The 12,694-nt window shown below is 39.5% G+C and overlaps 1 protein-coding gene across 5 annotated transcripts in view; it reads right to left on the reverse strand.

The window, feature by feature from the left end:
• Positions 1–12,694, reverse strand: part of ECPAS (Ecm29 proteasome adaptor and scaffold) — a 101,224-nt gene that overhangs the window by 17,615 nt on the left and 70,915 nt on the right. For all 5 annotated transcript variants that reach the window (XM_082403749.1, XM_082403747.1, XM_082403748.1 and 2 more), the window contains 11 exons: positions 11,305–11,450; positions 10,816–10,870; positions 9,994–10,108; positions 9,245–9,313; positions 7,857–7,974; positions 7,420–7,587; positions 5,017–5,096; positions 4,303–4,408; positions 3,485–3,532; positions 2,529–2,650; positions 803–953 (listed from right to left, as the gene is read on the reverse strand). In XM_082403749.1, coding sequence (XP_082259875.1) covers positions 803–953; positions 2,529–2,650; positions 3,485–3,532; positions 4,303–4,408; positions 5,017–5,096; positions 7,420–7,587; positions 7,857–7,974; positions 9,245–9,313; positions 9,994–10,108; positions 10,816–10,870; positions 11,305–11,450 — 1,178 coding nt within the window. The remainder of the gene's footprint in view (positions 1–802; positions 954–2,528; positions 2,651–3,484; positions 3,533–4,302; positions 4,409–5,016; positions 5,097–7,419; positions 7,588–7,856; positions 7,975–9,244; positions 9,314–9,993; positions 10,109–10,815; positions 10,871–11,304; positions 11,451–12,694) is intronic.

Raw genomic sequence — 12,694 nt, forward strand, 5'->3', positions numbered from 1 at the left:
ATCTCACACAAAACTTCAAAATCATCTCACTGTAGAATACTATGCATGCACTAAAAAGAATGAAATAGATATATATATATACACATGGTATTTTGTTAAAAACAAAAATCAAGTTGCAGAACAATATTCGCAGTCTGATTCTATTTTAAAATTAGTATGTTTGTTTGATTTTGCAGCCTATGACTACAAAAGAATTTGAAAAAAGACCCAGGAAACTGCTGACAGTGAGTACTCCTCAGGAAATGATACTGTGCTGCCAGAGCAGAGGGGACTCCTAGGGGATTACTTTCTACTCTTCTGTGTTGTTTTAACTTTTCACAATAAATATGTTTCATCTGTAATTAAAAAAACAAAACAAAACAAAACTCTGATCAGAGACTAGGGAACTACAGTATACCTAAAAAGCAGAATAATTAATTTGGACTATGTAAAAGTCTAGCTACAAATCCTCTTGATTTGCAGAGCAGGAATGGTCCATAGAAGGACTCTGAGGGTGTAGACCCAACCCCTAGAAAATAAACAAACATGTACAAAAAACTGTGTTAAATAAATGTATTGATGTATGTTTTTGGACGGAAGTGTCATTTTTCATTCACCTCACATAACAGTGTATGAGCCCTCTCCGCCCCCCCTAAGAAAACACGGCATGTGGTTATAGAAGCTGAGGTGTTTCAAGAGTGGTGAAAGTATCATCTGAGTCATGGAGTTTGTCTAAAGACAAGGACCCTGGAAGGCCTGGTGAGTATCTTAACAGGGCTCTCCCTTCATGATAATTACCAATATGGCTGTGTTGTCAACTCACCTTTTCTTGGTCTGTAGCCCGGAGACTCAAATAATTGAGAACTTGAGGCTCCAATACACTTAAGGATTCTAGCAGAGCTGGGATGAGTTTTGGTGCATGTGGTTTCAACATGGCTCCTGCACTTTTGCTGATCTTCACGAGGGTGTTAATGCTACAGACACACAAAACACAACTCCTGAGTCCTTTTAACAAAAGCAAGAAGCCCTACAGGTCTAATCACGAGGAGCTCCTGCACTTTACTGCATTAAGGAACATACTCCCTTGGGTACAGAGCCTGGTCGTAGCTCTGTGTTGTTTTTTTTTTGGTTTTTGTTTTTACTTTTTATTATAGAAATTTTCACACATATATGAAAGTAAAGAGAATCTTAAATGCAATTCTGTATGTTCTCCACCCAGTTCAACAATCAGCATCCTTTGGCCAATTTTGTCTCACTTAGGCATCCACCATACATACAGACCATACATATACTTTTCCCCCTGCCACTGTAGTATTTTGAAGCATATTCCCTAACTAAACTTCTGCATGTATCATGAAGAGACCCGGACTTTTTATCATAATCAAAATACCATTTCACACCTAAAAAATATTAAGAATTTTTTTCATATCATCTAATATCCAAACTTCCTGATTGTTTCACAAGTGTCCGTAAGAGTTGGTTTGCTGAAATCGAATCCAGAGTCCATCTACACATTGCAATTTACTGCATTTCTTGAATCTTTTTCAACAGTGCTCTCTCCGTCCTCTTTTTTTTAAGCTATTGATTTGTATTCTGATGGTGTCACTTAACAGGTTCCTCTGTAGCTTATACAGATCTGCAGGCTAAATCAAGTTCAGTTCAATTTTTTTTAAAACAAGAATCTTTCACAGGTGGTCTGCACATGTCCTGTCTCATCACATCAGGATGCTTGTCTTTTTTTGTGCTGTTAAAGAGTGAACAGCAGGTTCAAGTTTGGTCGGCATGAACCAACCATCCATTATAATGCTCCCCCCGTCAGCCTTTACCAGTGGACTCAGGAGTCACTTATGATCATTACCTGGATTATCTTACTGAGGATAGCAAAATGGTGATATCCTAATTTTATCATTCCTTTGCATTTGTTAGCTGAATCCTTCTAAGAAGAGCTTTCCCATACCAACTATTTAGTTACCGTGAAATAGTGTTGGTACAATTAATTTGATCTAATTTCAAGAGTGAAATAAAAAATGGAACAGATGAAGTTCCCAGATAGCACTCTAGTTAAAAAAAAAAAAAAAAAAAATAGAATCCTTCACTGCTGATTTTAACTTAAAAGAGCCATATATATCTAAATGTGTACTTCTTGAATACTTCACAGGCGGTGAACAGTTTATTTTAAACATAATAATCTGTGAAACATTACTAAGTGGTATAACCAACAAGCAAGCTCCCAAGGACCTGAGGCGTAGCAGAATAGGAAGATGTGCCTGCTGGGGGCAGAGGCCAATGACAAGAAAATAACACACTTTACTCAAGGTTGCGGCAGAGTGGCAGAAGGCTGGACAAAAGCAAGGCTCCCATGAGAACGTCTCTGCAAAAATGTTCTGACTCACCACTTCTCACATTTGCTATTGGGTCACCCCACTGGATTCTCCTCAACTCATTTCTCCATTCTTTCAAGAATCTAACATTCAAAGGAACCCAATTTCTACTGGGTGGCTATGAACTAAGTAAATCCAATACATTCAATTTCATCAGCTAATTCAAACCTGAGGGCTCGAACTTCTGTCACAGGACTCATCACTCCTTTGTCCAGAAGGCAGGGCAGAAGGACAGCAATGGTTCTCTGGCCAGCTGCTCCTTTGGCAGGGTCACACATTTTCACACAAACCTCACATACAAAGAGCATGGAAATTAGTGAAACTGACCTCTCACCCAATAACGTGTTCATCTGACAAAATACTTCCTACTTCCTATATCCATAGAAAAGGATAAGTGACTCTACTTTCTACGATATCACAGAAAGAAAAAGAAGATCTCATGATCTGGGACTGAGTCTTATGTCTGCCAATAATTAAACAGAAAATTTGGTAATGCATTTTACTTTCTAAGCTTTGGTCTTCTAATTTGTGAAACAGGAAACAGCTGAAGATGAAATGAGAAAATGTTTAGAAAGCACTCTGAGGAAGTCTTAAGGTATTATTATCATGATCATCATCAATAACTTTGGGTGGCAGCATAACACAGAGGTCAAGAACACAAATGTGGAATAAGAAACACTTGGATTTAAAACCTTCTAATATATTAGAAGGCCCTGATATACCACAAAATCAAGTTCAAGTGGGAAACCAGTTTCAAAAAGGCTGCCAACCTCATAAGTATGAAAGGCAGATTAACATATAAACATAGCAATAATAAAGAGAATAGATGTTGCTTGATCTAAATGTAATGTGTACTTCAGGGTCAAGAGAAAGTCCTATCTTATACAAAGGCCCAGAAGAGCTCTCCATTTAAAGAGCCCAGAGACACACTTTGTTAAAAATACTAGTATTCTAATGTAATAGCAACCAGTTTCCCATTCATTGTTAAGAAGTGGGCTGTAACATGAAGCCAGTTACACTGCAACTAAATGTCACTTTATATGACAAAAAAATAAGTCATAATTTTCACTGTCACACAGAATCCTGCCCCACTTCACCCCCCAGTATAAGACAAGAGTTTTCACCTTGCTCAGCGTTTTCAGAGCTAGTTCTGCTGCTTTTCGTACAGATTCCTAAAAATGAGAAAAATATGACATTATACAACGTCAGAGTTTCCTTCTCATCTACCCCAAAATGTGTATTTAAACTGCCTCCAAATCTACACAAATTGGTGAAAAATCCTACTTTCATTACCAGGTAAAAAACGGTGTTTCACTAGGCTCTTTGCCCGTCAAGGAACATACTACCATGCCATACTACTATTTTTTAAATTAGATATAACCTATTTTGACCTTACAAAAATATGGATATTAAGTATAACAGTTTAGAAACTAAATGTATTATAAAAGCAAATGTATAGAGAGCTATGTGAAGATTCTGAAAGACTTAAAAAAAATCTCTGATGAATAAAGCAAAAAACTGAAGTGCCTAATTTTAATGGTAAGATGGAAAAATCAAAAATTTAGACTGCCGAGGCAAAAGAGAAACTGGTCACGTTATTTGGGAATGACTGATCCAAGTTACGAAGCTGATCTAAGTAGAGTTATTTTGGATTATTTCTAAACTGTTATTTGTTCCTCATCAACAGCATCACAAGATCTCTACTAAAAGAAAATCAGGCAGTAGTTACCCTTTTTTTTTTTTTTTAATTTAATTAAATTTAGATCTAAAGATACCTAAACTTGCCACTTCACAGACACATCAAAACTGAAACTTTGGAGGAAAATTCTGGTCTTTTAAAAAAATTGTCTGGATATTGAATTTTGAAATATGTAACATACATATTTTAACAATTCCAATTTATGCTATTCTATAAATAAATGCAGATTTATGTATATAGTACCTTTATATCATCTTGTACTCTAAAGAGAGTTTCCCAAATTTCTGGAAGTTTATCAATGATGTCATCTAGGGGTCTTCCTCTCAATAAATCATTCAGAGCTAAACAGCTGAAAATACACAATTTGCTTTCAAATATATGATCTAGAAAGCTCAATCTTTTACTATGAAACATTCATATCAAACAAGAATATGGATTCTGCCTATATTTCTAGTCTTAACCTCCCTCACCCCACGACGGCAATAACTACTCTCTTCTTGGTGCCTCAACTATAACACAGGCATATGGCATGTACACTCATCAAATGTCTATTTCCCACAACTATAATACAATCTCTTTAAGATGATACATCATTTTTTACTTACCAATATACCTCCAGGGCCTAGCACACTGCCAAGCACAGAGCAGGCACTGAATAAACATAAATTATGTATGTATAAATAAATGCTACCCTACAAAGTCATGAGAGTATATAAATGTATCTTGATGTCTAATTTAACAGTGATCTACTTCTGTTATTTCATACTTACAAAAACTAATACAACTTAGGAAAACCACTGACTAGAGCTTAAATATCATTAACTGTCTAACCCAACCAGAAATATGCTTTTTAGTCGTTTTAACTTATTCCTTTTGCACAAAGTATAAAACCTGGAAATTTGAAGGGAAAACAAATTCAGTTTTACTTGACTAGTCTTATATTTCCAAAAATGGTACCTGGATTCTCGAACTCGCCACATACTGCTGGTTAGATTCTTAACCAGATCTTGAAGAATTTCCTTCAAATACTTATCCACCTAATGAAAGCAAAAGGATAAAACTGAGAATGCAAAATCCATCAATAATCAAATGATTCATCTCTACCACACTGTGTTTCTGTACGTAACAGCCTAAGTGTCTCCCTAGGCCTCTCAGTCCACAACTTTCTCCCCACTTTAGTTGCTGAAAGCTGCCCAGCTGATCATCCTGAAATGCAAACGTGATCCTCTTATTTTCCTCAGTGCGTGAGAATAAAGTCCAATCACCCAGGCGTGGATACGAAGCCCTCCTGGGACCATCTCGCGCCCAAGTTCTTCTATGTCCTGTCTCACCTCCACTTCCTAGCACACACTACCTCTACCTCTTCCATCTCCTGCTTGTCCAAGATTCAAATCAGGCATCACCTTCGCAGACAGGACTGGCCTACTCTGCCCTATGTTCCCACGGCACCTTCTTAAGCGCACTGTATCAGACAGCACAGTAACTGTCCTGCCCCTTCACACTGAGACCTCAAGGGCAGGGACAGTGTCTCACTTGTCTTTGCCTCCCTGGTACCCTGCACCACGTCTGGCACATAAAGAAGCATTTGATTGTTCAGAATGAAGACGAATTTAATCTTTTAAGCCTCTTTAGTTTTGATATACACTTATCCATTTGGTAATAACTACACACTGATAGTAGATTCACTTTTTATGCTAATCCAAAGAACTTCAAAACTTATGGCTTTTCCACTTTTACTCTTGTAGGTAGGAGAGGTTTTGTTATCCTCACTTACATTTAAGAAAACCAAGACAGGGAGGAAATAACTCACCTAAGATTTAAGAAACTGATGTCTTTCTATGTCCATGTCTCTAGACAGTCTCCATAGTGATCTCATCCACATCTGTGGCTTCACCTTCCACTCACACAGAGATGACACTCACATCTTGAGAGCCTAAGCCTGGGCCCTGAACTCGACCTATTAGGTCTCAGCTGACCCAGTGGTACCAAGTACTCTCCTAGAGCAAACAACTCACCGAACCCTCAAGATGGAACCCTCCAGTGCCTACCAGCTTCAGACTGGAGACAGAGGAAAGGACTGCATCATGCTCAGGCATGGAAAGACACAGTAAGGGTCATGGGGTTTATTTAAAGTGAACTAGGAGGCCACCAAAGGATTTTAACCCAAAATGCAATCCAATTTGCGTTTTTAAAAATCACTTTTACTATTGGTAATTAAATGAAAGAAGGCAAAGAGAAGAGGAAGATGACAACCTGTTCATCAGGGAAGAATTAGGAAAAAAGAGAATAGATTCAAGAAGTACTTTGGAGGGAATTCCCTGGAGATCCAGTGGTTAAGATGCAGCGCTTTCACTGCTGTGGGCCCGGGTTTGATCCCTGGTCAGGGAACTGAGATCCCGCAAGCCACATGGTGGAAGGAAGGGAGGAAGGGAGGAAGAAAGAAAGAACGAGCAAAAGAGAGAGAGAGAAGGAAAGAGAGAAACAGAGAAAGAGAGAGAGAAAGAAAGGAAGGAGGGAAGAAGGGAAGGAAGGGAGGGAGGGAGGGAGGGAAGGAGGGAGGGAGAAATATTTTGGAAGCACAATCAACAGAATTTGCTACTGGATTCAATTGAGGGTGAGGGTGAGACAGACAATAATCAAGGATGATGCCCAGTTTCCCAGCTGGGGTAAATGAATGAACGCCGAGGAGAAGAGAGGGGGAAGTTTGTTTTTTTAAGTCCTGTTCTGGACATATTAAGTCTAAGGTATCTCGAAACAACATCCAAGTGACAATGTCAAGCAGGCAGTGAGATAGACAAGTCAGGAGCACAAGTCGTGCCTGGGCCAGAAGTAAAGATTGGGAACCATCACAATCAAGATGACACTTACAAGCCCTGGAACTGATGAGCTCAACTGAAAACAGAAAGTGGAGAGAGTAAACGGTACTCAGAGGCAAGCCCGGAGAAATCCTCGTATCTAACAGTGAAGGAGAATATGAGAAGCAGCCAGATGAGAAAAAACCAAATATGGTAATTGCCTGATTCCTTATCTACCTCCCCAACTACGTGAACTCCTTGAAGGCAAGAACCACGACCTGTTCTCCACTACATCAGTGGTTAACTATCGACATACAGTTTTCCATTTGTGTGGATACACTGCCACTTCCTTAACCATCCACCCAATGGACATTTAGATTGTTTCCATTTTTGAGATTTCAATAAATGTTGCCATGAGCATCTCTGATACCTTGAAAGAAGGAAGAAAGCAAGGGATGAAAGAAAGTCTGCTTGTTTAAACAAATAAGTACACAAAGTAGAAAGGAAGATGAGCATGGGTTTACATGCCATGTGTAATCTGGGACAAGGGTTCACAGATACTTGCCATTGACTTGTCAGTGACCAGCGCATTCCAAATACTTGTCATGGCCTGTCGAATGCCAAGGTTGGGATCAAACTGATAACGATAAAGACGAGGAACTAGTTGAGGCAGGAAAGGAGCTAGCTGCTCTCCAGCTCTGGTAGCAATTACATTAAAACCAAAAGCAGCACCCTAAAAAAATAATAACAAAGTGGCTCAGATATAATATCCACATATTAAATATCACAAAATTCTTCCTCCTATCCTTGTCCATGAATAGAGCCTGATTTACTGGGTGTCCAGCTTTACAAATCAATAATAGCAGCTATATGGTGGTCTAGATCTCTCTAATCACAGACTTTTACAAAACACATTGCATTAACAGTTGTCACCGTCTGCCAATGCAGGAGGTTTGATTTGGAGGGAAGAAAAAAATAAAATATCCAGCAATAGCCACTTACCTTCCTAGAGTTCCACATTGCGTGATGGTTGGCTAGATTCATAAATTTATACACCAGATCTGGCTGACTAAGATCACTTGCCAGAGAACAAAGCTCCTTGTAAGTAGAGAGGCCCTGGCTTGAAAACAAAAATGAAAAAGTATGCTGTAATGTATTTCTCCACCTCCAGACTATTAAAAATTACATTACCAATATTACTAGGACATTTTAAAATTATGTTTTTGCTAAATTTCCAATATTGAGTTATCTCATTACCACAGAGGCAGAGAACCAGGGTGACGAGAATATAAAAAGTCGCCTAATTCAGTTCTCAGCAATGGCTGGTAAATGACCTAAGGCACCTGTGATGCCCATGGAGGTGGAGCCCTCATCACCTCAGGAGACAGCAATAATTCTTCAGTACACTGTGCACCAATCTCTCTCAGGATCCTAAGAGAGCCGTCTGAAGACAACTTCTGTCCTCCCTATGCCTTTTCTAAGCTACAGCGTCCCAATCCTGATAACTTCTTCAAGTCCTGTTAACTTCCCTCTGTATTTGCTCAACTACCTGATCTTTTTCATTATTTTGTGGAAAGTGAGCACTTTTTTTAAAACTCAGAGGGAGTCTAGAGGGAGGATAAGCGGAATGAAACAACTTCAGTGTGAAAACACAGAGCTACGGGAGAGACAGCCCGAGGCAGGGCTCTGGGGAGGCAGGGCTCTGGGGACTCCCCAGCAAGGCCCAGCAAGCTGCAGCTGGACCTCAGGGTTTTCAGAGGAAAAGCAACAGCATAACCATGATGGAATAATGATAAGACAAAAGAGGTAAGGCTCTACGAATTAATTTGAAATGCCAAGTTGGCGGACTCCAAAGCACCAAGTAGAGATGCCCCCCAAAAAAACTAGGTGCAGTGGGTGCTAATTCCTCCCTGAGGACCCACTGGCTGGGAGCTGACAGAACTGCCCTCAGTCCAAGGTCAGGTCCTCCCCAAGAGCAGCCCACCACCAATGGCTAGTCACTGAGGCGGTGAAAAGACCTGAGGAGGGGACATAGAGCAGGACCTCCCTGCAGGCCCTCCCAGCCCAGTCCCAGAGCTCCTTGACGGGTCACGATCTCGTAAGCGGGGGCAGCAGTTCAGCTCCTCCTCGGCCACCGGACCTGTCCTGCCTCCTCACTCCCCCAGGGTGACGACCCCAGGCACCCTTCAATAAACTTCCAGCATACACACCTCCATCTCAGTCTGTTCCCACAGGAAACCCAATCTAAAACACTAGGCTTTTTCACTGACATTTTCTTCTTCCACTAACACACAACACCTCCCATGAGGGTGGAAATCAACCTGGTGAGCACCCTTTCCAACGGAGAGACGATGTCCACAGTGACTGATCAATGGATCTGGCACACTTACCCATCAGGGGTTTTGCCAAGGCCTCCCCCTTGAAACACCACTGTCTCTCCAGAAACTTCATGCTTAGCTCTAAACGAAAACAACACCAAGAATTTAAATTAGCCTCAAAATTTTCATACCACCATTCAACTAATGCATACATTTCATCTGTAAACTGATCAAATCAAATTCCCTATCAAGTATCTACAGTGTGCAAGATGTAAAAGTCAACTAACCCTTCCCATCAGCCAGAGAATTTTGTAAAATGAAGTCTAGGAAGAACAAATAGATATAAAAGACATCCCACATAAAGTTACACTGAATTAAATGTGGTCACACATTGAGAACTATTCTTCCTACAAGGAAAGTTAACATAAAGCAGCAACCAATTACGAGAATGACTGCCCCCCTCTTCCTCTTCACAGATCGGACTTGCGTGACACGCTTCCTCTCCACATCTTCATTCCATTTAGCCAACAGTAATTACGGTACTACTGTAATCCAATGCTTTACCTGTCCCAAGATCATTCAATTTTCAAAGCCTGAATTACTTGCCTGTTTCTAAACAGTATTTTAGTTTACTTTCTAAACAGTATACACTGGATAATTAAACTGCTATCCACAGTATAACAATCGATGACTTGCAATTTAGAAAAGGCTTAATAAACAGGAAAATCACAAGCTGAACTTTTCTTCTTCCACTTCATATTCTCAGTATGCGCAAAACTTGTCCTGCGTGTTCAAATCTGCAATTTTCAAGTTCACTGTACCTTTTGCCAGTCATCAGTGTTTCTACAAGAGTAGAAACCAACTCCTGTTGATCTTGTTCATTGCCCAGTTCATACACCAACCCAAGACCTTTTGAGGCAACATCTTGGCTAAGTTCTACACAGAAGTCAGACAAAACAATATTCTTTTAAGAAAAATTTGTCCTCTGGCCATCAAGTAAAAAAAAATTTAGACTTGTAACATTAACCCAAAATGATATCAAAGTAAAGATATGAAAACATAATCAACCTGCCTATTTTGTTAAAAACATACTAAATCATCTGAGTGGACATGACACCGGCAAGTCTCTGTAAATGAGAACTACATTCACAGAAGATCCAACTCACAAACCAAGTCAACCCTGCTGGGCCTTAGTGTGCAGTGCATGGTGACAAAGGGTCAATGGATGCACGTTGCACACATGAGAGGTAATCACAGGACTTCAGGACGCCCACATGTAATTTTTTAAATGGAAAGTCAACATTAGACCACATGTTTAAAACAATTAATAAAACAAAGCTACTATTTAAATGTCTAACACAAATATTTTCACTCTCTCCTGGCTTAAATCACAAAGAGAAAAGGAACTCTAAGTATCAGTAGAAGAAAGCTATTATTTGGTACAAGTACGAATGTCAAAGAAGGCCTCGGCTCCACTTTTAAATGCAAAACTGATCTAATGAATAAATGATCTAATTAATAAATAAATACATTAAGAATCAAGTTTCCTGTAGCCTTCTTTTATGTTCATTAATCCAGATTTTTCAAAATTTAAAATACAAGTTTAAAGAAGTTTGGAAATCAAATATTTACCAATTACTTACCATCATTTTCTGACAAAACAGAAACAAATGCACTCTGAATTTCTTTAAGATGAGACTGAAAGAAGAAAAAAGGCATTCAGAACACTGAAACTCCTCCTCCTTGGGAGAATAAAAATCTTGCTCTCAGGGTACACAACCCCTGTGAAGTCTCACGACCAGAGGCAGTCACAAACCCTGCTGTGCTCTCATCTTCGAAGGTGGCCAAATTACCTGAAGGTTGTAGCACTTACAGGTGGTCTATCGCACACAGTCTGAGCCTCCCCATCCTCACCACTTCCTCAGACATTGTACCTTCAACTTAAGAATCATCTTCCAGCCCGTATATATCAGGTACCATCCTTCATTCCTTCACGTATAGCTTATTTCAAAATACGTGTTACTGGTTAGTGGCCCTCACCCTCATATACTTCCCTTCCTACCACCTTTCTATTATAAATATTTCATAAACAGTTTCCAACAGAGCTGGATCACGTTTACAGAATGGCTCACCTTCACTTCTTTATGGGTACTGAGCTTCCTCACAAGGGAAAGGAGCCAGATGCAGGCTGCTTGCCTCACATGTGGGTTGGAGCTGATGATATGTTTATTTAAAATCACATCCAACACCCAGGGGACCACATCATTAACTTTAGCTCCTAGGGAAAGGGAAAGAATAAGAAGCAATTAAAATAACTGAATAGAGCTTCCTGAAAAAGATTAAATTTTAATCAACATTTACTCAATACAACAATCCTACCACCTATTAAGATCTAAATGACTAAGGTGTTTAAATAAATTGAAGGAATTGATAATCATTCATTTCAGAACCTAGCATAAACTAAATAACCTTTCAAAGGTACTCAGATAACTTTAGCTCCCTAGAATGAAAAATTATCACCATCATGGGGGAGGCTAGGCATGCGTAGGGGTAGAGGGTGTGGGAAACCTCTGCACCTTCCTCTTAATGTTGCTCTGAACCTAAAACTTCTCTTTTTAAAAAACTGTCTTAAGTTTTTTTAATACCCATATGATTAATGTAATTTTACTCATTTAAACAGTGACAGCAGGGAAAAAAAGTATTTCTCTTCCTTTATATTTCCTTTTAAACCTTAACTGCACATGGAGTTTTTAAAATAAATATTTTTCCTTTTATTTATTTGTTTTTAAATTTTTAAATTTTTATTGGAGCATAGTTAATTTAAGATGTTATATTAGTTTTGTCTTAATTTTTTTTAATTATCCCCATTCTCTCTAGTGTCAGCAATCTTTCTTTCTCTACCGTATCCTTCCCATCTCCATCTAAACACTAACAGGCAAACCAACCTCTATTAACCTCACTTTCCTCCTCCAGCTACTACGCCATTGTTCTCCTTTCCTCTGTCACTTCAGAGTTCCTCAACCTCGGCATTACTGAGGTCGGCAGGACACTCTGCCGTGGAGAGCCATCCTGTGCCCTGCAGGATGTTCACGGCACACGAGACGTGTGAAATCACAGTACCTGCAACATGTCGTCAGAAAACGCATGCCCCTTCACCCATGTGGTCACTAAAAGCCAGAGTGACTTAGTGAAGAGGCACCTGCTGCACGACCTGCACTGTGTGATAAAGGATTAGGGGACATAAAACTTGGAAACCGCTAGGCCTCAGCCTCTAACACTGGCTAAACACACCAATCCTCACGAATAGAGCACAAGTCTGAAGGTAATCGATAGCTAACTCCCCTGCCTGCTTGCCAAAGGACTAAAGAAACAGTTCTCGTTCATTTTGTGCTCAGTCTCCTTTAACCAACTATCTTTCTTGACTGAGCCAAACTGATAAGACATATATAAATATTGGAAAGAGAGTTAAAATGGAATGTATACATTTTTTTCTTTTGCTCAAAGGTGATAACAAGAACAGAA

This window comes from Balaenoptera borealis, assembly GCF_965194805.1.
Source record: "Balaenoptera borealis genome assembly, chromosome: 8".
Classification (NCBI taxonomy): Eukaryota; Metazoa; Chordata; class Mammalia; order Artiodactyla; family Balaenopteridae; genus Balaenoptera; species Balaenoptera borealis.